General features: G+C 50.4%; 3 protein-coding genes across 4 annotated transcripts; 2 read left to right on the top strand and 1 right to left on the bottom strand.

Moving 5' to 3' along the window:
• The first annotated feature begins 2,163 nt into the window (after positions 1–2,163).
• CD27 (CD27 molecule) lies at positions 2,164–6,760 on the top strand. Its single transcript, XM_045554533.1, has 6 exons — positions 2,164–2,480; positions 2,652–2,783; positions 5,344–5,523; positions 5,687–5,776; positions 6,012–6,131; positions 6,379–6,760. The coding sequence occupies exons 1-6, from the start codon at positions 2,345–2,347 to the stop codon at positions 6,498–6,500; spliced, it is 780 nt and encodes a 259-aa protein (XP_045410489.1). The 5' UTR covers positions 2,164–2,344; the 3' UTR covers positions 6,501–6,760.
• Positions 6,761–7,104: 344 nt separating this feature from the next.
• Positions 7,105–14,992, top strand: TAPBPL (TAP binding protein like). Of its 2 annotated transcripts, none has more exons than XM_045554532.1 (7): positions 7,105–7,521; positions 8,334–8,564; positions 8,713–8,982; positions 11,182–11,520; positions 12,114–12,416; positions 13,578–13,661; positions 14,521–14,992. In XM_045554532.1, the coding sequence occupies exons 1-7, from the start codon at positions 7,161–7,163 to the stop codon at positions 14,532–14,534; spliced, it is 1,602 nt and encodes a 533-aa protein (XP_045410488.1). In that variant the 5' UTR covers positions 7,105–7,160; the 3' UTR covers positions 14,535–14,992. The 2 variants fall into 2 exon arrangements, with proteins under 2 accessions (XP_045410488.1, XP_045410487.1); XM_045554531.1 differs by having other exon boundaries at positions 7,108–7,521; positions 13,857–14,992.
• VAMP1 (vesicle associated membrane protein 1) lies at positions 14,934–21,875 on the bottom strand. Its single transcript, XM_045554534.1, has 4 exons — positions 21,613–21,875; positions 18,717–18,843; positions 18,327–18,485; positions 14,934–17,640 (listed from the first exon to the last, which is right to left on the bottom strand). Coding segments are annotated over exons 1-4 (354 nt in total). The 5' UTR covers positions 21,615–21,875; the 3' UTR covers positions 14,934–17,574.
• Positions 21,876–24,145: the final 2,270 nt, after the last annotated feature.

Genomic DNA, 24,145 nt, shown 5'->3' with positions numbered 1-24,145 from the left:
CTTACAGTCTTCTGTTATTAATAGTTGGTATAGAGGAAAATTCAAGCAAGTCTTGTGTCCCAGATTTTGGGCCCGAGGCAGGGTAGAGGTAAGGAAACAACCAGGAGACACAGAGGAGAGAACAAGACTTAGGCTGAAGGAGGCATCAGAACTAGCAGTGACCCCGGGAACACCAGACCCACTGGAATTTGTGCAAGTGGACAGCCTGCCCAGGACCTGCCCTGAATGGAAATTGAGGAGTATCTTATCCAGACTTTAAAGAGCAGCATGACACCTAGGCTACACTCACTGGTCCAGATGGAGGGTTTGGTCAGGCCCTCTCAAATGTCATGAAAGTCCTCAAAGGAGAGGGCTTCTGTGGGCTTATCTCTGGGGATGAGAGAAAAGCAGGGGGCTGTTGAAAGAAGACCTCATGTCTCTGCCCCAGCCAGGCATGGAGAAAGGCTGACCCCAAAAGAGGAAGCAGCGGTGGGAGATACCGAGAAATACGTAAGCGGGCCGCGCTCCCAGGGCCTGTAGATGGAGGAACGTCGGGGAGCCGGCCTAGGATGGAGCACAGCTCGCCGGAGGCTGGCACAAAGAGCACAGGAGGCAGGAGATGAGGTCATTCCGCTTGCCCAGAGAAGAGTAAGGTCCAGAAACCTGGCTTTCTCCCTGTTGGCCAAAGTACTCCAGGAGAGCCCCTCGGAGTCTGCTCTGCTCTGACCCCCACGGAGAAGTGACCAGTAGAGGAGGGGAGATGGGCCATTGCACTTCCACCTGGGCAACGTGGCAAGGCCACATCTCTGAAATAAATAAATTAATAACAGTGAAGATATTTCCCACAACCCGGGAATAGTCAGAGACAGAAAAGTCTTCAGGTCCCAAATTTAGCACTCTCTACAGGGGGGGTCAGGCACCCTGACTGATAGCGAAAAGGACAGTTTTGCATGAGTAGCTCTTCAAATCACACCCAGATGTGGCTTCCCGCTCTAGCGGGACCCCCCTGAGGAGCTGCAGGGGGGCTGGGGAAAGGCCAGAGGAGGGAGGAAATGAAGAGAAAGGAAACTGAAGAGTGAGACAGAGAACAGATCTAACAGATCTGACAGGTGCAGCCACAGGGGTGTGACCTTTAGCAAGCAGTGTGGAAACAACTGCAAAGCCCCTAAATGAAAGGCTTCTGAGGACACAAGCCACCCCAAATCTCAGTCATTGGGAAAGGAGTCGGGGGAGGCTGCTGACCACACGTGCTTCCAGGACTCAAGGAGGGAAAAGTTGAGCTGTTTCCAGTATCACCCAGTCAGTCTCCCCGGGAACACTGGGGGAAGGGGAAAGAGACGACCCACACAGGAACCTAACTTTAATGCCCAGTGCCCAGGCTGGGAGAGGAGGTGCCCCAGGAGCTCCAGGACACCGGTGACTGACACAGCCAGAGTGGAAAGGGGAAGATAAAAATGGTAGGAGGAAGGCCAGGTGGACAATGGGTGATACCCACGTCACAGGCTGGCATGAGGATTAGAGATCATATGTGATCTCTTGCCTAGAGTGACAGAGAAGAGACACAGGCCTAAGTCCTCTGTTTGCAATTCTGAACAATTCTGTAGCAAACTCTTTTGGCCATAAAACCTCAATTAATGCAAGGGTATTTATGGTCATTATTCATCCCACTTCATGTAAAAATTGGATAATCTTTCCGCAGAAATGTTGTGTTTGATTATGAGTGCTACCTCAGCTCCACAAGGGCATTTTGTGGTGCTAGCTTCCTTATAAATCTCAAAAATTCTGAATTCCCAAGCTTACCTGACCCCAGAAACTGTACTCAATACTGGTTCCCCTTCCTTCTTTAAACTGTCATCTCTATGAAAGAAGCGATGGAGGTATGGGGGAGAGGGGACATGGGACTTAGCTCGTAACCTGTGGACAGGGGTAATGTGGGCATCGTTGTGCACAAGTGTGTGGACAAGAGGATGCATCCGTCATCCCGTTTTTGTGAGAAAAGCAGGCAGAGAGGGTTTGCGTGCTTAATGAGCAGGAGAGAGGCAAAAGCAAGGGAGGCTGGTGTGCTAGAAGAGACATCTTTGAAGGGGAGCAGGTCTCTGACAGTGTTTGCCCTTTAAAACCCTCCCCAGCATGCGGAAAAAGGGAGGGGGGGAAGTTGCTGCTGTGAGAAAAAACAGCCACAACAGAGCTCCGACTGCCATCAGAGGTCGGCTTGCCACCTGAAGTGGAGCAACTCACCAAGGACCCGTGTCCGTGGCCGCCACCCAGCAAGTGCAAAGGAGAGGCAGCAGTGCCCAGGGGAAGGGCCACCTCACAGGGGCCAGTCAGCAGCCAGAGCACCGGAAGGGGTCCCTGGGCAGGAGCCATGGCATGGCCCCCACCCTGCTGGCTGTGCGTTCTGGGGACCCTGGCAGGGCTCTCAGCTACGCCGGCCCCCAAGAGCTGTCCAGAGAGGCACTACTGGGCACGGGCAGGACTGTGCTGCCAGATGTGTGAGCCAGGTAAGCGAGTGCGCCTTGGCGGGACAGAGGACTGGGTGAAGGTAAGGTGCGCACAGCGTGAGACTGGGCTCGGGCAAGGAGAGAAATCCCGCAGCGGCCAGGAGGCGCCGCCTTGGACACGGCAGAGAATTGACCTTCCTGGGACGTTGATCCTGGACCCTCTGCTCACAGGAACATTCCTCGTGAAGGACTGTGACCAGCACAGAAAGGCCGCTCAGTGCGATCCGTGTATACCAGGGATCTCCTTCTCTCCAGCCCACCACTCCCGGCCCCACTGTGAGAGCTGTCGGCACTGTAACTCCGGTGAGATGACAAGGGCGTGCAGGCGGTGACACGGCACCAGCATTTGGGAGAGCAAGGCTGGTGGAGCTGGGTTTGGGGGAGCGAGGAGGATGGCAGTCGGAACTTTGGCCTTCTTCAAGGCTCACGGCAGGTGGAGCCAATGCTGGGAAACGGGGTGCCCTGGGCAGGGCACATATTGCTGTGGGGAGAAATCTAGTATTTCAGGGAAGGGGATAAGTAGAATGTGAGGGATTGGTGAGAATGGGTCAACGAATAGGATCGAGACAATAAAAAGAGGCAAGTGGCTCTGGGACCCCAGATTTCAGACAAGCAACCCCCAACCAATAAACTGGCCATGTTCCCAGAGTGCACATTATACATTGGCTATTTGGGACTTGGGATACATCTTTCTAAGGAAATGACAATATAAACCAGTAGGTAACAACCTTTTTTTGCACAAAAGCCAATTTGGGAGTATGAGTATGTATGTGGCCTATACTTTTATTTTGTAATTCTGTCTTTTTTAAAATTAAGAAGTATAATATTTGCAGCTGTGTTCATGAACTCTATTATTTCTCCATCTTAGCTACAATTTCAGAAACCATATGCCAGTATACACTAGAATAGCAGACTTTAAAGTGGCCCCTTTGAACAAATGTTCTCCAGCAAGACACTTTTGAGAACTACTAAATTGTAATTACTAAACTACTTGTAAAGTGTTTGGTCTCACTAGGTCTTTTATTATTGTACTCTTAAAAAAAAAAAAGCAACATCTTTCATACACAAGAAATATTCGTCAGTCCACTGAACTTAAAAACGATTGTTGATAGACACTTTTCTCCTGTTGGCAGCAGCCTCCGCAGGGCCAGAATTGTTTGGCCAAAGCCTCCCCACTCACTCTGCAGGCCCCACCTGAAGGCCTTTGCCCCACACCGAGCCAGGCCTCAGTCCCTTCACCATGTTCTAGACTAGCCCGACCCATAACCCTTCTCGGTGAGACTCAGCCAATAGATCCCGGAGTCCTCCAGCAGCACCTGGCTGCAGAAGGACCCCAGGGGTCTGAGGCCGCGTGAGTGTGGTCCTCTCTGGCCCTCAGTGCTTGCATCTGTGAGGTGAGGAAGTGCCTGAAATCCAGCTGGAATTCTGAGCACAGGTTATACGTGGTAAATAGAACCCGCAGGTCTCTGGATGCTCATCACCGAAAACAATGGCACTTCACGCCTTTTTAACCACCAGCCCCTTCTTGAGCCCTTCCTAGTCTCTTTTAGCAGAGACCCTTATAATCACCCTTCACCACCACCACTGTCCCCACCCCCATCACTGTCCCAGGCTTCCCTTACTCTCCTCTTGCAGATCCTTGGTCAGGCTGGCTCACAAACCTGGCAAGCCACAAGGAAACAAATTCGAGTAGCAACTCAGAGTCAGAATTCAGGGCATAGAGGCACAAGGATGAGAAGAAGGACTTGTCCCTGTCCCTGTCCCTTTCCTGACAAAAGGCACAGTGAAAAATTGTTAGAGTTGATAATGATGTTTGGCATCCTCCCTTTCTGCACCCCTTTCACCCGTCAGGGCTCCTAGGACTCCCTGGGTCCCCACGAGTGTGCTGCCCTAAGGCACACCACGCTCCCATGCAAGCCTGTCCCACATCCGGTGTTGCTGCCTTCCTCTGAACCACCCTCCTCTCAACCCCAGCCACCTGTGCACCCAGCCCAGCCTATACCCCAACACCACCCTCCTAGCATAACTGGTTTGCAGCCACCCAGCACCTGACCCCTACACGTGAGTAAAATTTATGTTTAAAGGTAAAGGATTCTGTAATCAAGTAACTCTCTAATAAAGATAAAAGCATACCAGCGATCATAGCAGCACTACTCCTGATTGCTAAAAACTGGAAACTACCCAAATGCCCATTAATAGTAAAATGGATGAATCAACTGTGGTATAGTGATATGATGGGACACTACACAGCCACGAGAATGCATAATCTGCGATTACAGCCAACGATATGGATGAAATTCACAGAGGTTTGAGTGAAAGAAACGAAGCGGAAGTGAGTGCATACCACAATTCCACCTGTGCAGTACAAGAATAGGCAAAGATAACTCACGGTGTTAGGAAGTCAGAATAGTGGCTATTCTTGGGGGGAGAGTGGCCATGAGGGCATATTGCTTGTCACCTTCTGTTTCTTGATCTGGTGCTGGTTACACCTGTGAGTCCAATTTGTACGAATTCTAAAGCATAACACTTATGTATACCTCTCTAAAATATATTACACTTCAATAAAAAGTTATTAAAGTATCAGCAAGTATAAGAGAAAACTACATAAGCTCTATTTTTCATAATTTCTTTTTCTGATTCCATGACTCTTCTGAAAGGCCCAACTTTCTTCTTTAGTAACAGTGATAATGGCAAAGGCACTGGGTGACAGTGAGGGGGGCAGTCCCCTGGCAGGCGGTAATGGAAAGGGAAGCATGTCCCTAGAGGTGGGCCTGGGATGCGGTTTGGGGGATTGAGTAGTGGACCTCGAAGGTCTCTGAAGGTCTGAGAGTCCTGTGCTTCTTTGGCCCCCCTCTTTCCCCAGGTCTTCTCATTCGCAACTGCACCATCACTGCCAATGCCGAGTGTGCCTGTCCCCATGGCTGGCAGTGCAGAGATAAAGAATGCACCGAGTGTGATCCTCCTCCAGGCCCCTGGCTGACCACTCAGCCATCTCAGGCCCTGGGCCCACACCCTCAACCCACCCACTTAGCTTATGCCAAAAGTAAGTTCCAGGCAATCCTCTGTCCAATCATTTGGGGTAGGGGTGACACCCCAGCCAGCACTCCCCACTCCCACTGCCACCCCCAGATAAGGTCAGCATGCTCAGACCTTCAGACCAGCATGCCCTGCGGCTCCCTGCTCTACTCCTGTCTCTGTTTCTCCAGAGAAGCCAGAGGCCAGGACTGTCCAACTGGTGCAGACTGTGGCTGACTTCAGGCAGCTGCCTGCCCCTGCTCTCTCTACCCCCTGGCCAGGTGAGTTTTCTCCCTAATCCCCAGCCCCAGAGAGAATGCATACAGGAGAGGCCAGGAGGGAAGCCAGTGCAAGCTCCTAGCAGAGTCTAGGATTAGGAGAGGCCTTGGTCCAATGGTGGGGGTGGGGGTGAAGAAGTTAGAGGAAAGGAGAGAGGCAGGGTGACAGGAGGGTGGGGCGGAGGGATCCAGGAGCTAGACTCTCCCCCAAACCCCTGTGTGGCCCTGCCTATCACAGCCCAAAGATCCCTGTGCGGCGCAGACTGTATCCGCATCTTTGTGATCCTCTCCGGAATGTTTCTTGCTTTCACCCTGGGCGGAGCCCTGTTCCTCCATCAACAAAGAAAATATGGATCAAGTAAGAGACAGAATACAGGTCTCCAGTCCTGCCCCTGCACACAGCCCACCTTCTCAGCCCTGCTGCTCATGGCAGGACCTCACCGAAAGCCCCCAGCTCTGCCTTCACCAACCCTGGTCCTACTCTTTCTCCTCCTAGCTGGTGCCCTCCAGACAGCCCTCCCCAAATCTTACCCTCCTCTGCTCATCTTTCTCCCTCCGCTCGTCCCCCACTGCTGGCCAAGACTCATAGGATTTTCCTCCTGCAGACAAAGAAGGTCCAGTGGAGCCTGCAGAGCCTTGTCCTTACAGCTGCCCCAGGGAGGAGGAGGGCAGCACCATCCCCATCCAGGAGGACTACCGAAAGCCAGAGCCTGTGTCCTGCCCCTGAGCCAGCAGCCGGAGGGGGGGGTGCGGGGGCAGAGGGGTCCTCACCGCTGTAGAGTGTAGAGCCCTGGCCTCCATCCCCCCACCCCACCCTCCAGAGGTTGAGAACTGGCAGCCCCAGTGCGGTCCCGTCCTCTCATCAGGGCCCTCTCTTATGTACCGACTTGACAGAGCACCTTTTGGAGACTGGCAGGGACAAGGACAAATAGGAATGCGGTGGAGGGTGGGACACAGGAGCCCTGGGTGTGTACACAGGTGTGTACGCTGGGGGAGGCCCCAGGCTCTAGCTGTAAACACACTTCCTGCTACAAAAGCCCCACGTGCTGTATCGCTGACCTACAAAATCAGCAAAATAAAGTGACAGGACCACACTGCAGCTCCCCAGCTTCATCTGTGAAATTTCAGTCCCCAAACCAAGGCCACAGCCCGCCTCATCTCCCAGGTCAGGCATCTGAGGGAGGAGTTTCCTCAGGTGCAGATGGTTGGGGAGGGTGGGGCCTGCCCAAGGGTGGGGGGGTGGGGTGGGGCTGGCCCCAGCTGAAAAGGGGGAAAGGTCCCCAGGCTACGGCCTGCTTCTGACTCATCTCCCTCCTGCTCCAGCCCTCCACCTCTCCCACATTCGCATCTCCACTTTATTGGAGCTCGTCAGGAGCAAAAGGGTGCAATGAAGTCAGGTCTTGAAATCACCCAGGGATTTTTGGGGCGAGCCAGGTGGAGAGAAAGGAATAGAGAGCAGGACTGGGGCAGCTGCTGCAAATGGCTTCACCCAGAGGCAAAGGCAGTCACAGTGGCACTTCCTCTAAGTGAAAGTGAAAGAGAAGTGGGCTGCAGAGAGGACAGAAGGGAAATCCACAGGCCGTTGCCAGCACCGGTGCGGAGAGCCCCTCTTCTCCAGCGCGGGCCTCCAAGCGGGGTGGGACTGTGGAGAAGGGCGGTGTGCGGGAGGCCGAGAGCAGCGCCCATGGGCTCGCAGGAGGGGTGGTGCCTGCTGCTGTGCCTGGCTCTGTCTGCAGCGGCAGAAACCGGTGAGTCGGGAGAGCTGGCAGGGGAGAAGCTGGCTGGGGAGAGGCGTAGGGGTGGTGAAGCCCCAGGGAGCCACCCTCCCGGAGAGTCCAGAAGGGAAAGGGGGCCAGAGATGACTTCCAGTCGCCTCTGAGCCCAACAAGGGAAAGGCGCAGTGGCTGGCAAAGTAGGAACCAGTGTGTGTGGGGAGAGGAGCTGAGAACACAGCGAGGGGAAAAAAGGCTAAATAAAGAGGGACCCCTCTGTGGATGTGGTATGAGAGCCACTGTCCTACCAGAGAGGGCATGGGCCTGGGAGCTGACACTTCAGAAGAGGAAGGGGCTCCCCAGGCTGAGAAATCACTTGGGAGGTGGCCCGGGAGGTGGGGGAGGGGCAGGCTGCCGTAAGGCGGAAAGCAGGGCAGACAGGTAGGAAGGGGGCAGAGTTTGAGAAGCCGGCAGTCAATGCCCCTAGCAACAGCAAATGTCCAGTCTCCTGTCCCCATGGCAGTATTTGCTCATTTGGTTTTTTCCTGACAATTCCTTTGACAGAAAATAGTCTTTCATTCAATGGTTGGAAATAAGAGTAAAAGCATAAACTCTTCTGAGAAAGGCAAATCCAAGTAATCAATACCAAGAAGTATTTGCCTGGAGCAGCAGGTGCTTCCCAGAAAGCTGGTTTGGGGGATGGCAAGAGAATAGAGGCACAGAAACAGCTAGGATCCTAGAGGACAACGTTTACCCCTTGCTGACGCCACAGTTTGGTCTGGGGGTGGGAAGCAGCGAGGGAGCAGCCTCCAGGCAAGAGGGTGCTCACCCCGGCCTTCTGCCTGCAGAGCCCGGTGCAGCAGAAAGGCAGTGGCGGCCAGTGGATGTGGTCCTGGACTGCTTCCTGGCGGAGGAAGGTGGGCGCCGTGGCACTCTTGCCAGCAGTGAGGACAGGGTGAAGGCCTTGCTTGTGCTGAAGCAGGTGCCAGTGTTGGACGACGGCTCCCTGAAAGACTTCACTGATTTCCAAGGGGGCACACCAGCCCGAGATGACCCACCTGTCATCTTCGAGGCCTCAGGTAAAAGCCATCTACCCTTAGTCCTTAGTCATTCTGGGCTCCCTCCACCGGGACAGCCCAGTTCCCGATTACACCCGCTCACACCTGCTTCCCGTCAGCCCTGGTGTCCTCGCTGCAACTCGCCCTCCACGTGCCCCCTCTTCCCCAGTGGACCTGATCCAGATTCCCCAGGCTGAGGCCTTGCTCCACGCTGACTGCAGTGGGAAGGAGGTGACCTGCGAGATCTCCCGCTACTTTCTCCAGGCTAGGGAGGCCACTGCTGAGACAGCAGCTCGGTTCATCACCAACATGCAGGTCTCTGGAGGGGGACCGAGTGTCTCTGTGGTGATGAAGATTCTCGGCGATGCAGACAGTGGGGCTGTCAGGCACCCCACGCTGAGCCTGCCTCTGAGCCCCCGGGGGACCGTGCAGACTGCAGGTGAGAAAATGAAAAGCAAGGAGCAGAAAGGAAGTTTTGTTTTTTTAAAGTGGTGAGATTTGGGGGGACAGGGGAAGAAAGCGAACAAGTCCACCTCCACCCACCACACCCCCTAGGGAAAAGCCCTGGGTCCCGAAGAGAAGAATGCTGGGAAGCCCTTACCTGAAAGTCCAAGCACAAAGATAACCTGGGTATTGTCTCCAAGATGGAGAGCATTTTCATCTTCTAGGTTGCCATGAGGAAATAAGACACATGACGCCATGCCGTTCGCACATGTTATCTATCCGCTGCAGTCTTACTGAGCCAGTCACCAGTTGTCTCCCAGTGAAAAGCTAGCCTGGTGTGGTGCTTCAAGATAGAGCAAAGCACGGGACGCAGAATTTGTTCATTATCTCTTGTTAGTAAAACCCAGTCCTTGCCCTCCCCACCTCAGCATGTCCTAGAGGGCACAAGAAATTAAGAACATGATGACAGGTTTCTCCAGAGTCCACCAATCCAATATTGTGCCTCCAAGAAGAGACAACCAAGTCCAGAGAAGATTAGTGGCTACCCTCCTAGCCTTGGAAAGCCCCAGGACACTCTAATCTTTCTGTGGCCCAACCTAAATTTATCCTGCCTCATTAGAAAAGAAGGGTCTTTATATCTGTCCAGAGTCTTCCATACTCCTGGCATGGTTAGGTATTTCCCCATTTTTATTTTGGGATTTTTGAAACCTACAACAAAAAAGGTAAAAGAATAATATAATGAACACCTATATACCCTTCACCTAGATTCACCAATTGTTATCATTTTGCCACATTCTCTCTCTATATATATACACACACATGCACGTATAAATATTTCTCCCCCAAGCTAATTGAGAGTAAGTTGCAGATATCACAACATTTGACCTCAAATGCTCCCACGTACAGCATGTATTAGTTTGTAGCAAAGGACAAGGACATTCTCCTTCATAGTCACAAAACCACCATATCAAAAGCCAACCAAGGTAGGGGAGTGGTTTACCCATGGTGCAGGCCATAATGGGGGTGCAATGTGTAAAGAATTTAAGAATAATAATAAAATGAACTAAAAAACAGCTTTATAGTCTCACCATCCCCCTACATTGGCAATTCTGAACAATATCAGTGACAAAACAGTCCTCCCTGCTAGGGTTTGACATGCTACAGATCATTATACTTAATATATTTTAAGTATATGTTTGACATGCTACAGATCATTATACTTAATATATTTTAAAACTGATATAATAAAACTCTCACATATAAAGTCCAAACTCAAATTTCCCCAATTACCCTGTAATGTGTGGTTTTTTTTTGTTTTTTTTTTGTTTTTTTGCGACAGAGTCTCACTATGTTGACCAGGGTGGTCTTGAAACTCCTGGGCTCAAGTGATCCTCCTGCCTCAGCCTCCTGAGCAGCTGGGACTACAGGCATGCACCACTGCCCCTGGGCTCAATAATATTCTTTACAGTTTTCTTATTTAAGTCCACGATTCAAACAAGGATCATGCATTGCATTTAGTTGTACTGTCCCTTCTTTTAATCTAGAACAGTCTTTCATGGCATTGGCATTTTTGAAGAGTCCAGGTGAGTTGTTTTGTAGAGTATCCTACCATTTGGATCCATCTGATTGTCTTCCTCAATTAGATCTAGGTCAAACATGTTTGGCACAAATACTACTACTGTGTGCTTTTCAAACTCTCACTCCTGTGTAAGGTACCACGCGCTGATGGCACCACTGGAGCTCTAAGAAACTGTTATTCCTATTTAGTCTCCACAGCGGCCTTGCTTACACAGAGGAGCTTGGCAACTCTGAGTGACTTGTCAAAGGTCACGGGGCCTGTAAGTGGAACAACCAGAGTGCCAGAGTTTTTTCTGCTCCTCTAGTAGTTCTTACCTGAGAGTCGACAGTAACCCATACTTTTGCAAGTGTATTTTTCTGGTGAGAGATCCATAGCTTTCATTTGATTGTCTTCCGGGTAAGTGACCCCAAAATGGTGAAGACCACCATGTGTGCCATTCTGCCTTTCCAGAGCCCCATTTCTTTGTGGTTTTACTTCATGAGAACTGAGCTCCACTGGCCTCACTGTCCAGGGGAGAAGAGGCAGGTATACGCCCACAACATGCCCACGGCGCAGACATCAGGTGATCGCAAGGAGGAAGTGGCACACAAATTACCCCTCTTTTTCTCTCCACAGTGGAGTTCCAGGTGACAACACCGACCCAATCCCTGACTTACCTGCTGGGGTCCTCAGCCTCCCTGGACTGTAGCTTCTGCATGGCGCCAGGCTTGGACCTCATCAATGTGGAATGGCGGCTGCAGCACGAGGGCAGTGGCCAGCTGGTGTACAGCTGGACCGCAGGGCAGGGGAGGGCTGAGCGAGATGGTGCCACGCTGGACCCTGAGCAGTTACGCGCGGCTGGGGACGCTTCCCTCACCCTACCCAGCCTCACACTAAAGGATGAGGGGACCTACATTTGCCAGATCACCACCTCTCTGTACCGAGCTCAACAAATCATCCAGCTCAATGTCCAAGGTGAGGCCGGATCTGAGTTATCCTGGGAGAGGTGAAGGGATGTGCCTGTTGGGAGTGTTTTCTAGACTGGGATCCAAACACAAAGATGATTTCCTGAGAAACAGCCTGCATTCCCACAGCCTATCTGCCATCCTCACCCTGGAAGCACAGATGGCATCAGATAAGGTGTCCCATTGGACTCTAGGCTAATTCCATCAAGAAATTTCCAGCTCAGGATCTTGCTGCCCTGCCCAGCTGTCTCCAATCTCCCCAGACCTTTTGGACCACATCCTGAGAAGGAGCAGTAGCAAACCAAGGAGGGGTGGTGGAAGAGGTTCTGACCAGGAGGAGCACTTTATCACTGACATCCTTTAAAATCACTGGTTTATGGGGATACAAAGTAATCTGACCTTTAGTTGGCTTTTACTATTACTTTTCTGGAAAACATAGCCCCCCCTCTAACTTATGACCAGCTTCCAGGGGTACCCCACCAAAGAGGAGACTTTATAGCCTTCACAATCTACTCTCACTCTCAGCGGGAAGAGAAGGCCCCAGGCTCCCCTGCTGTCCCCAGGTGGATCCCTCTGGAACCTTATTCCTCATTCTTTCTCTAGCTCCCCCCAAAGTACGACTGAGCTTGGCAAATGAAGCTCTGCCACCCACCCTCATCTGCAGCGTTGTGGGCTATTACCCTCTGGACATGGCAGTGACGTGGACCCGAGAGGAGCCAGGCGGATCCCCCGTCCAAGTCTCTGGTGCCTCGTTCTCCAACCTCAGGCAAAGCGCGGCAGGCACCTATAGCATTTCCTCCTCTCTGATGGCAGAACCTGGCTCTGCAGGCGCCACCTACACCTGCCAGGTCACCCATGTCTCCCTGAAGGAGCCCCTTGTGGCCAGCACCTGGGTTGTCCCACCAGGTACTGGGAATGTCCTCCTTTCTCCACCTCCACACTTGGGCTCATGGCTGTCCTGCCCCCAGTGCATCTTTGGCCTTGTTCTCCTGCCCACACGCTTTGTTCACAGCTTCACACTCCTGCCTCTGCTCCTGGCTTTGTCTTTCCCAAGGTGGCAACCACCACAGCTTCCACCACACATCTCCTGAGACTTCACTACACCCCAGCCTCCACGGTGCCAGGCCACGTGCTTAATTCCCGAGCCTGCCCTCTAGGAGCTTAGTCCAATATGGAGAAAGACTAGGTGGGCATGGAGGATGAACTAGAGGAGATATTTAAGCCAAGTTAACTAGCTTAGAGGGAAGGGAACACTCAAGATGGGAAAAATGGCCTGTGTGAAGCCCAAATATAAAACAGCCTAAAGAGAATTTGGGGAACTGCAAGGAGTTCAGCACAGCTAGAGCCAAGGGCACATGGGAAAAGGGGAAAGTGGCTCTGAGGTTTCAGAGGTAATTATATTTATTGAGCATTTACATGAATCAAGCAGTGTGCGAAGCACTTAGCTGTATGGTTGCACACATTACAACTCCCGTCTGATAGATGCGTGAACTGCCACTTGCAGGCATGACATAATTTGCCCAAGGTTACCTACCAATCGGTGGCAAAGAGAGAATGTGAAAACTGGCAGCCTGATTCCTCCTGCTAAACCCTGTAGATCTCGATGGGCCTTCAAGCTGGAACTTCACCCTGAAAGCCATAAAACGTTGAAAGGTCTGAAACAACCTGCACCTCGAAATGCAAATGTCCAGGAGCACTGCGTGTGATTTGGTTGCTCACTAGACTGTGAGCTTGCCAAAAACTGGGCTTTTGTCTCAGCTCATATTATTCCTCAACTATTTACAAAATCCCAATTTAGCTGTCAACAACTAATCTAACCTAAATCTCTTTTGCAAAGCAATTTAAAAACATTGTCTTAGGTAGGAAGAGGTAGAGAATTCTGTGTGGAGTAACACACGAATATCTGACAGCCTCGAACACGTCCACATGCTGCTGTGTGCCAGGCTCTTGGCTCCTCCGCCAAGGACTCACAAACACACTCCTTTGCTCCTCCTCCTGGGGTGGACACATGGGGGGGATGGTGAGGGCTCGGCCAACAGCTCCTGCCCATGTTGCTCTTGCCTACAGAGCGGAGAACAGCCTTGGGAGTCGTCTTTGCCAGCGGCCTCTTCCTTCTTGCACTGCTGTTCCTGGAGCTTCAGAGACGGCAAGGTAAGAGCCTATCTGCCCTCAGCTCTGGCCCCTGACCCACCACACTTGTAGGTCAAGCCACTCCGCCCACCTCCCCACCCAGATGAGTGTTGAAGCCCAGCCGGCCCCAGTTCCAGCCGGCCCACCTACCACAGCCCCCTGCTTCTGGGGTTACCCCAAATGAAGTCAATCTTGTTCTTTCTTGTTTTCACCTAGCTACCTCACCAAGGTCTGCCAAGACTCTAAGCCACTCTGGGTAGCCGCTCTCCTGCCTCAGAGTAAAAAAGAAAGTAGTCACGTCCTCCCAGAAGGACTCTAACCCAAGTTGCAAAGCCGGGAAAGGCAGGAAGGTGGCACCAGGTCACAGGGCACCAGCCCTGGCTCTGCTCAGGCCTCTGCCCTCCTTCACTGCTCTCCCTGGGCTGGCGACGCACCAAGGGAGAAGTGGGAAGAGGGCAGGGGGCAACAGGAAGGCAGAATGTCCAGGTGCAGGTTAAGACCAAAGAGCCAGATTCGAGGTGAGGTTGTAGGGAAAGAAAACTGGAATAAAGAAAGGGCAAGTGAGGGGTGATGGGGCAAAGGGATAGGGGTTGGGCCCCTAACCACAAACTCTGAGCTCTGTCAAAATAAAAGCCCCATGTCTTTTCCACTCTCCTGTCTTTCCCCAACTGAGCCCTGCCCCTAAGCCTCGCTGTGTGTTGAAGATGTGAAACAAACATCCCCCCTCAGTTGCTCTGTGTAACTCTGAGCTGTAATTAAGGTTCTGCTCCTTCGGAGAGTCACCAGGGATTTCAGGGTACCTACAGACTCCTCGCTCCCTCAGCTGCAGGGCGGACAGCTGTCCTTTTATTCATTTCTAAAACATGCCTGGTCAATCCAGTGGAACTCAGATAAGAAAACCGTACGCGAGGATGATGGAGAAAATGGGTGTCCGCTGGAGCTATCATCTGGGCACGTCCTCTGGGCCAGGCCAGGCCGGCCAAGGACGGGGAAGAAGGCAGACAGGAGTGGCCTGAGGGAACCCACAGTTGTTTGCCAGTGTGAGGTGCCCACTCAACTTCCTGTCGTCACTTCCTCTCACTGGCACCTGCGAGAACTGGGCTGCTTCAGGCACGAAAGCTGAGAGACCACTTCCCCCACTGACACGCAGAGCTCCAATCTCCACGAAGACTGCATGGCACACATAAGCCAGCCCCGCCGGACTAAAGTGACATCAGACTACTAGAAAGAAAGGACACTCCTCCCTTCCCCTCCCCAGTTACTCCAACCCAAACAACAACCAAGACAGTTTAGTGATAGGAATTTGTATTTTTTGCCTTTGTTCAGAATACATGAAATTGGTAAATATGCCACATGCCTTTGGTAGAAGTACAACTGTTATTACTCTATACAAGTATGAGATTGGGGTTAGGAAAAAAAGACAAAGAGGCGATGACAGACACACAGGGGAAACCCCACATCATCTCACGGCAAACTGAAAGGAGGGATGTGGGAAGCTCGGCTTCATTTGACTGCAAAGTCCCGGGGCTAGTTGCATATTTGCTCGTGCACAGGGGCAGTGGGAGGGAAGGGAGGGGTAGCAAGGACACAGAAGAGGACACAGGGTGGGGTGAGAAAGAAAGTAGAAGGGCTAACACCCCACAAAAGGACAAAGCCGACTATATCTGGTGAGCCTCAGAGGGACAAAAACCCAGGGAATAATTCCCATGATAGGGCTGGGTGGGCCAAGAGGGTGGATTTGCTCCAGGCTTGGGACATATCGAGGACAGTGGTGGTTCTTCTCCAGCGGTGACCCCCTGCATTAGGCAAAGAGGAGCCCAGAGGAGAGTGGAGACCTTCGAGGGGGACGGTTGGGAGGGTACACTGACTGCTTTCTTCCAGCTCTTCAGTCCTGCCCTGGGGCAGGACGAAGGGGATGTGGGAAACAGGGGCAAAGGGAAAGGCAGGATGGGTTTGCACAGTGAAATGCTGCTGCATGGAGAGTGGGCGTCCAGCCCCAGCCCAGTGTGGCCTCAGCCTCTTCCTGCTTGTGAACCGAGGATGGAATACAGGGCGTGGGTATTTCCGCCTTTGCTCCCAGCCTGCCTCCTCCCCTGGCACCTGGGTCTGAAGCTCAGCCCCCAAGGTGCACTGAGCAGCTCCCATCCTCACGTTCCACTGTCTTTTTCCGCACAAACCACGCAAAGAAGAGGGAAACAAAGGAGGCAAAGTAGAATTCAGATGGGTAAGGGTAGTTCGAAGGGGAACATACCACAGGAAGAACAGAGAGGCAGCTCTAGACAAGAGGGCCCCACAGTAGCACAGCAATGCACAAGCACACCTACTGCAGACTGGCATGCCTCCCCCCAAGGTGGAGTTGGTGGGTCTACTGGACTTCTCTAAATCCTCAGGATGGGCCAGGCCTGGGGAAGAACCTCTCGCCTCATCCCTGTCTTCAGCAAGTACATGGGAATGGTGTAGGAAAGGATTTCACGGGAGTCCATGGATCCTCACTTTTTTTCCCCCATACTCATGGGGTTATTTGGAAGATCCTCACGTCTAACATCTTCATGTTTCCTTATCAGTAGGAAGGAAGGAATGGGACCCTGCTTAATCAGAGGGCAAGAGTGGCTTCCTCTGAGCTTGTTATTTTCAAATTAGGCCCTTGACTGACTGTTTCTCTATAACTAACAGGCATTCTCTCTATTTACACCAACAATTAACTGAGAGCTACATGAAATTATTTGTCTAGATAAAACATTGGCTAGATAAAATTATTTGGTACCCTCATGAACAAAACAGAATGCAGCAGAAAACATGAAGAACAGACAGCTCCTTCCTATTAGAGGCATATGGGACTGCTTCTAGGATGGAAACAAGAGTCCCAGTCTTTTCACAATCCATAAGAGTTTGTTCTCCAGGTCTATGGAGAACAGAGTAAAAAGTTGTAAGATCCCCAAAGACATAGAAAATCTTAGACTAATAGATTAGAAATACTTGCAAAAAACAGGTTTCACTTTCTAAAAGGGTGTTGCACCAAGGCCAGGCTGGACTTTGAGCTTCCTCAGGCCTGGCCTAGGAGAAAAGCTCCACATGGCCAGGGTGGCACTGAGTGAGCCACCATCTTCCCAGCTGTTCGGTCTCCTCCAGCGCCCGGGCCTTTCTAGGAGACACCAGGGGCACCATACCCTCTCCTCCTCCAGTCTGGGCAGCTTCTTGGGCATTTCACCTCAGCCACTTCCCTTCCCCTTCCCTTGGCCTCCAACTCTTTTGGGCTCTGGGGGAACCTGACAGTACATAAGAAGGGGGCGGGGAGGAGGCACCAGCTGTTGCTCTTCGGGTAGTGACTTCAAGACTGTGCCACGAGCAGCATTTCTAGTGTCGAGGGACGTAGTGCAAAAGAATGCAACAAAAAAGGAAGCATGGATGACGGAGAAGCCTGGGCTGGGATGGAGGAAGGCAGATGCAGAAGTTTGTTGAGAGAACAGACAAAGAGAGAAGGACATGAGTTTGGGTAGCAATGGAGAACAAGGAAGGGGTGGCACATTCTCAAGTAAAAAAGTAGACTGGACACAGGAACCAGGAAGTCCCAGATGGAAAAGAGAAAGAGACAGGAGAAAACAAGAGGGCAAATTACATCAAGTTACCAGACATTCAGGTCTTTCCATTGTAGGTGCCCCATCCCCATCTCCCTCTGACCCAAGCCAGTGATAAACAGCACAGCCCCACTTCCTCAGAACAGGAGGGACCATCTCCACGCAACCCCTTGCAGGGGGACAGCTTGTCCATCAAGGAAGCCCCTTGCCTTTGCCCATCCCCCTCCTGGACCAGGTGACGATCCCACGGCAGCGGTCTCCATACCTCAGTCAGAGCAGCCCCACTCCCCAGGCAGGCAGGCAGGCAGGGCTGGGAGAAGACTCCGGGACCTTCCCACCTCTTCACCCCACCAGCAACCTCAGCGATACTTACTTACAATAACTACCACGATGATGGCACAGATAGCTCCCAGCATGATCATCATCTGAGGAAACACAGACAAAAAATGAGCCTTTGGGTTTGGGGAAGGAGGAAAGGAGCCAAATCGATAGTGGGAACAGAACTTCCTCCATCCTTGAGACAGTGGAAGAAAACACCCATCACTCAGGAGACCCGCAGGCCTCTCAGGGAGGCCCCACCCTTCTGCTTCCCATAGGATCATAACCCCAGCACCACACCTGTAGCTTTTCAGAAACATCACAGGCCCGCAGCTGGCTCCCTTTTGCTTAGTTCCTGCTGCTTTGGGGTTTTAAAAGGAATCCCAATACAGGTACAGACTTTGGATGTTCAGTCAATTGGTTCCGTTTTCATTGTGAAATGTTCAGCTCGTTCCCAAAAGTTGCCATTATGTTGATGTTGGGTGTGTCTGCAGAAAGGCCAGGTGAGAATTTTTGCAGGCAACTCCTTTGGGGTAAAGCTCCTTAAATAACCATTCTGAACTCCTGGGGGTATCACGCTCCCCAGTTAGGGGTTCTGAATACTCTAGCCTACCCTGGTGGCCAACGCAGGGTAATGCATCTAAAGAAGGAGGCATTCCAGATTTCCTCCTAAGCCTTGTGCAAGACAGAGATCCTGCACCATTACAGGCAAGAAACACAGAAGCTGAGAGTTTTCTTGTCTTCTACAAGTGGAGGCCCAGGAAAAGAAGGAGGAGAGGACAAGAAAATTCACCTTGCAGTTTTTCCACCAATACTTCCGCTTTAGTTTGGCAGCACTGCTCTCAAATTGTGACGCTCCCGCCTGCAAGGCATCAGCTCGGTCATCCAGCTCTGACAGCTTCTGGTCCCTCTCCAGGACCTTGTCCACATTCACACGTATGATGTCCACCACCTGATGGGAGCACAGAAACAAAGCTGATATGCTCCATGCCAGACACAGTGGAAAGAACCACCACTAGGGAATTACAAGCCTGGCCCTGTGTAACTCTAAGGGATGCTTTGACTCCCAGAGTCTTTAACTACCTCCCTATTTAAAAACAAAAACAAAAACAGATAAGATGTTCCCTTCTGTTTCTAAACTTCTATGATTTGGAATCTTTCAGAGAAACAGCTATCTACCTACCTCCTCCACTTGTGCCTGGGTTTGCTGTAGTCGTCTGTTACTGGTCGTGTTAGGAGGAGGGCCGGGGGGACCCCCACCTGGGGCAGTCCCTTCTGTCCCTTCAGCAGGTGGCTGAGCTGGAGCAGACCTGTCAAGAAAAGGGGGCAGAGTACACAAAGTAACCAAGACAAGAAAGGAGCCAGGCATGGTGGCACGTGGCTATAGTCCCAGCTGCTTGGGAGGCTGAAGATTATTTGAGCCTAGGAGTTCAAGTCCAGCCTGGGCAACATAGCAAGACCCCATCTCTAAAGCAAAAAAAGCTCACATGCGTCCTCACCCCACAGCACCAAAGCAATTATGATTAGGTTATCTGCATGCAAACAGAAGGGATTCTAGCTCCTTGGCAATCCCAAGTAGGGTGATGCAGCATAGAAGCAAGAAGCAAAAGATGAAAGATCCTGTAACAATATCTAGATGGGGCTCAGTGACATCCAGGGTATCATCAAGAGAGATTGGCTGGGGCTATCCTCTGACATAAACGCAAGCATCTCCTCTGCCACAGTGGCTACAGGGACAAATGTGCCAGCCTTGGCCCAAATGGCATCCAGCTATAAAAAGCCTTTCACATGAACCAAACTTGAAAATCCTAACCCAGGATAAGAGAAATCTGTAGAAAAGACTAAACTCTCAGGACCAGCCTATGGATTGAACTGCAAAGCTTGAATATAAAAGCCCATGGGGAACCAGTTATTGGTTATGTTTCACACAATGATGAGAAAATCAGGACTGCTGTAAGGACAACTTGGAGAATCACCAAAGGCAAAGTCTACATAGGTGGAGTGAGTCAGGACTGTTTGTTTGCTTTGTTTTTGGCAGAGAAAATAGAGGTTTCACTTAAAATCTGGGGCCCAAAGCAATTCATTAGTTATGGAAACTGGTCCAAGAGCATAGACAGGAAGCAAAAATGCTAGAAATAGTCCTCAATATACATGCATCACAGACATTCTGTTCCTTCCTTTTCTAGATCTGGCACAGTCTCAGGAAACTCCCCTAGTTTCTTATGTCCCAAAGAGAAATCTTGTTGTACACTACTATACACATGGAGACTGTTCTCTCTTCTAGTAGGGATCCCTTAGCCTTAGAAGGGAATAATCTAGTGTGGGGTCTTCAAGACAAATTCCTTCCCAGATCCAAAAACATAGAGGCTAAATTCACTTCCTAAAGAATTCCCAGAAGTATAACCTCAGGCATGAGATTTTTCTCTGGTAAGGAAGAACCCAAGTGAAGGGAGATCTCTCAAATTTGATGGAGAATAGAAATTACAATGAGAACTCCTCAAACAGAAGCAGAACCTCACAAAACATACTTCGCAGGAGCAGTCCAAGAGTAAACACACTAGAGATTAAACCATCACAAAGTCACCAAAAAGGAAATTCCTTGACTAATCACAATAGAATGCAGAAGCTCCTCTTCAACTAAGTGAATTTATTTCAGTCTAAAAGATAGAGAATAACCCCTCAGAGAGGCTATACTAACAGATTACACCTGACTCATCTCCATTTAAGGAATAGTTTTCACATTTCCCTCTAAGGTGCAAAGGAGGCAAAGAAAAGAAAGATACAAAAACATGGGAGCCACAAGACTCATGCGCTGCCACTGAGCTAGCTAAGCCATCCAGTTCTCGACTGAAGGCAGAAAATTCAATGAGTAGGTAGCAGCCAGTGTTGGAAGCAGTCCAGGATGGAGGCACCAATGACAAGATTAAGGTCAGAGACCTCGTGATGCCCTGCTAGCCACCATGCTTTCTCCATCTCCTCCCGCTCATCCCACACGGATGCTGTCTGGAACCAGTCTGCTGAGAAGGATCCCTCTCCCAAAAGTGAAAACAACTGGAGTCCTAGGGTTTGTCCAAAATGGATAGAATACTCATATATAGTTAAAACCACAGAAGTTAAAGAGAAGTGAAATGGCTATAAAGCATTTAGGGGGCCCATTTCACTTACTACTTGTTGGGAGTTGGAAATAGCAGTAAAATATTCAGGGATAATTACAACCCTTATGTAACACGAGTAAATTTTTTCCTTTTTTGTCACTAAGAGAAGCAACACAAATACATCTAGGATCAGGCTGGGGCTCCAGTCAGTAATCAGAAAGGAAAAATCTCTATTAGACATACTGTGGTCTTGACAGGGAAGTACTTCATTTGTCTAGCCATAGTACTCCCTCCAGATCTTAGGAAGCGGGTGATGTTGAAGATGGCTGGAGACTAAACTGTGTGCGTTGGAAGAAAGGGGGAATGCTCAGCTCTCCCCATTCCTCCTCCTCCAAATACTTGGCTGAGACTCGATGATAGGAAAACCTCCTATAAGGGTGGCATTGGGATGAATGCCACTGCTCCTTGAATCTTTCTGAACTGCTCACCTAGCACCAGAGAACTGGCAGACAAGTTTCCGGAACTTTGCTCACTGCCACGAGGGGGATACACATCACACCTTGGGTGCAGGGCATACGTAAACCCAGAGATTGCAGAGCAACCCGAGTTACTAACTGCTCAGAGGCTCTAAGCACTGATTCAATAAGATGACAAGAAAGGGCTTTCGAGCCCCTACACAGCTGTCTCCATCCTCCCACCCTCTTCAGTACTCCACTATACTGAGACCAGAATAAGGTGCCACTCAGATGAGAGGAGAGGGTGCAACGAACGCGGGACCCCTGCGCCCCTGCCCCGCCCGTGCGGTACTAGCTGTGGCTGGTGCGAGAAGGGGGTGCTGCCCCGTCCCCGCGGTGGCCCGGTCTGCGGGCAGCTCCTGGTGGCTGTTCCCCGCGTCGCCGCAGCTGCTGCAATGCGGCACAGTCGGGCGCTGGGGGTTAGAGTTGTCAAGGAGGTGTCCAGCCCCATACACCAGAGTCAACTCACATTTTTCTGACAGAGGGAGTGGGGGGTCCGTTTCCTCTCCGGAGGCTGCGGCGAGACACCGGCTGGGCGACGCTGCGGCTGGAGTGGACGGAACTGCCGAGCTCCGCCCACAGCTGACCACCCGAACTCTAGCAGCTGTGGCACTCACTGCAGCTACCGCGCCGGCCCCCGCCTTTATTAGTGCTGGCCACGCCTCCCAGATGACGTTGAAATCCCGCGGCCCAATCCACTTCCAGGACGGCCGCCCAGTGCGGAAGCGAAGCGGGGCGGAGGTCCTAGCCGGCTCCAGAAAGGAGAGTCGTGAGCATCACTCGCTGACGAATACAGCTATGGTTTGCTTTCCTGTCTAGCTAAGCGACGGAGCGCGGTAGAGATATGGGCCAGCCCCTCGGAGGGCGCCTCAACAGTTTGAGTTAGGCATTTTTGTTGCTTCCCAACCAATCGCTGGGCAGTGCCTGAAGTTCGGGCCCGCCCACCGCCCGGAGCCGGGGTTCCAGGCAGCCCACGGCTCCCGCAGACAGCGCCTGGCGGGTCGGGCCCGGCTCGCTGGGACTCTGGAGTTCCACCGGCGGCTGCGGTTCCGCCGTTTGTGCCCCGCCCTGGCACCCGCACCCGGCCAGCGCGCCGCCCCACCTGGCCGCCTCTGACAGCTCCGAGGATGCAGCATCCGCGAGGCAGAGCCGCGGGCTCCCAGTGCCAGACACCGGGCGCAGGGCCCGTCCTACCAAAACAAATAGGAAGACTTCGTCTGTTTCTGTGAAATAGCCTAAGTTGGACTTTCCCCCCAGACCTGCTTTTTGTATCCCTCCAGGTAGGCTACCACATCTGGTCAGTTGCCCAGACCAGAAACCTGGAAGCCGTCCTAGATTTTCTCCCCTTCATCTTTACTCCTCCAATAATTCAAGTGGATTTTTTCTTCTCAGCATTTCAAGAATTCTCTCCCTTCTTCTATTATTCCTTTCCTGGATGCCACCAGTTGTTAAACTCACCATTATTTTATGTTCCGCTAAGAGGTTGCAAATCAACTGTGACAATGCTTTCTTACCACTTAGAATTTAGAATTTTTATTTTACATTTATTGAAAGTGTAATCGCTTCTCCGCCTTTTGGCTAAGATCAAGTGTATTGAAGGTGTAGATTTATATATATATATATATATATATATATATATATATATATATGGATTTATATCAAATTTTACTCTTGTGCATACATCAAAAGGGAAATAGAAAAGAGTAACATGGTAACAGTATCCCTAAAACTTCACAGAGACTGATTCTTAATGATTCATGTTTTTGACTCAGTCTCAGATGTCCGTGAATTTCCACACAATGTAGTCCTCTGTGCATACTATCAAGGGCTTTGGTGATGCAGCATTTCCTAAGAGTGTTTCTCTTCTGTCTCTGGAATTTTCTTCCAAGCCTCAGACACCCATTTTGCAAGTTTTGACACTCATGAGCTGGTATAACAAATGCAGTATGACTGCTGTCTGACTAATAGCTATAGTGAAACATCCCAATTTAGGTGTTAATATGCCAAAAAAAAAATATGCCTCCTAGAATCAATGAAATATAATATTCTGTTTCCAGTCTTCTCTTCCTCATATCTATCCTCTAAGAAACCACCAGAGTGATCTATCCAAATGTCACAACCCTTAAAACCCTTAAACAATTGCTCTTAGGACATAATGCGTTGATTATATGTGTTTATCCCATCCTCTTCCTGAAACCACATCAAAATGACAATTTGGAAAAATTGAAAACAAATTATAAGCCCCCAAAGACAAAAAGAACAGGAGGAAATGTTTCTAGTATCCCCCCCAACTCTCCCCTGAAAAAAATTTTAAATCCCTGAATTTTTAAAAAATGAAGGCATTTTTTACACTTTTTATTTTCAAATAGTTATAGATACATGTGAGATGGCCAAATATATATATATATATATATATATATATATATATATATATATATATATATATATATATATTACAGAGAGAGAGAGTTTCCCCTGTATCTTTTCACCCAGTTCTCCCAATGGTAACATCTTGTTTAACTACAGTATAATATTAAAACCAGGAAATTCACACTGGTACAATCCACAGAGTTTATTCAGATTCACTACTTTTACATACACGTGTGTGTGTGTGTGTGTGTGTGTGTGTGTGGTTTTATGCACTTTTTTCATATGTGTAGATTTGTATAACCACCACCACACAGAACTATTACATTACCACAAATATCCTTTGTGCTATCCCTTTATATCCAGCCCAGCCCTAACCCTTGGCAACACTAATTTTTTCTCCATCTCTATAAATTTATTGCAAGAGTGTTATGTAAATGTAATCATATTGTACATAACTTTTTGAGATTGTCTTTTTTCACCCAATATTAACTATCCGAGTTACTGTGTGTACCAACAGTTTTCATTGCTGAGTAGTATTCCATGGTATGGATATACCATAATTTAACCATTTACCTGCTGAAGGACATTTGGACTGATTCTAGTTTGCGGCTATTACAAATAAAGCTGCTATG

The sequence above is a fragment of the Lemur catta genome, chromosome 6, assembly GCF_020740605.2.
Source record: "Lemur catta isolate mLemCat1 chromosome 6, mLemCat1.pri, whole genome shotgun sequence".
Classification (NCBI taxonomy): Eukaryota; Metazoa; Chordata; class Mammalia; order Primates; family Lemuridae; genus Lemur; species Lemur catta.
This window is presented reverse-complemented; position numbering and strand designations above follow the sequence as displayed.

Coding starts and splice junctions, on each gene's coding strand:
- TAPBPL (XM_045554531.1), top strand. CDS start 7,161: ATGAAGTCAGGTCTTGAAATCACCCAGGGATTTTTGGGGCGAGCCAGG. Junction 8,983..11,181: donor GGGGACCGTGCAGACTGCAG/GTGAGAAAATGA, acceptor TTCTCTCCACAG/TGGAGTTCCAGGTGACAACA. Junction 13,662..13,856: donor GGAGCTTCAGAGACGGCAAG/GTAAGAGCCTAT, acceptor GTTTTCACCTAG/CTACCTCACCAAGGTCTGCC.
- VAMP1 (XM_045554534.1), bottom strand. Junction 18,486..18,716: donor CCCAGGCACAAGTGGAGGAG/GTAGGTAGATAG, acceptor TGCTCCCATCAG/GTGGTGGACATCATACGTGT. Junction 17,641..18,326: donor ATTGGTGGAAAAACTGCAAG/GTGAATTTTCTT, acceptor GTGTTTCCTCAG/ATGATGATCATGCTGGGAGC.
- CD27 (XM_045554533.1), top strand. CDS start 2,345: ATGGCATGGCCCCCACCCTGCTGGCTGTGCGTTCTGGGGACCCTGGCA. Junction 5,777..6,011: donor TCTCTCTACCCCCTGGCCAG/GTGAGTTTTCTC, acceptor TGCCTATCACAG/CCCAAAGATCCCTGTGCGGC. Junction 6,132..6,378: donor ACAAAGAAAATATGGATCAA/GTAAGAGACAGA, acceptor TTCCTCCTGCAG/ACAAAGAAGGTCCAGTGGAG.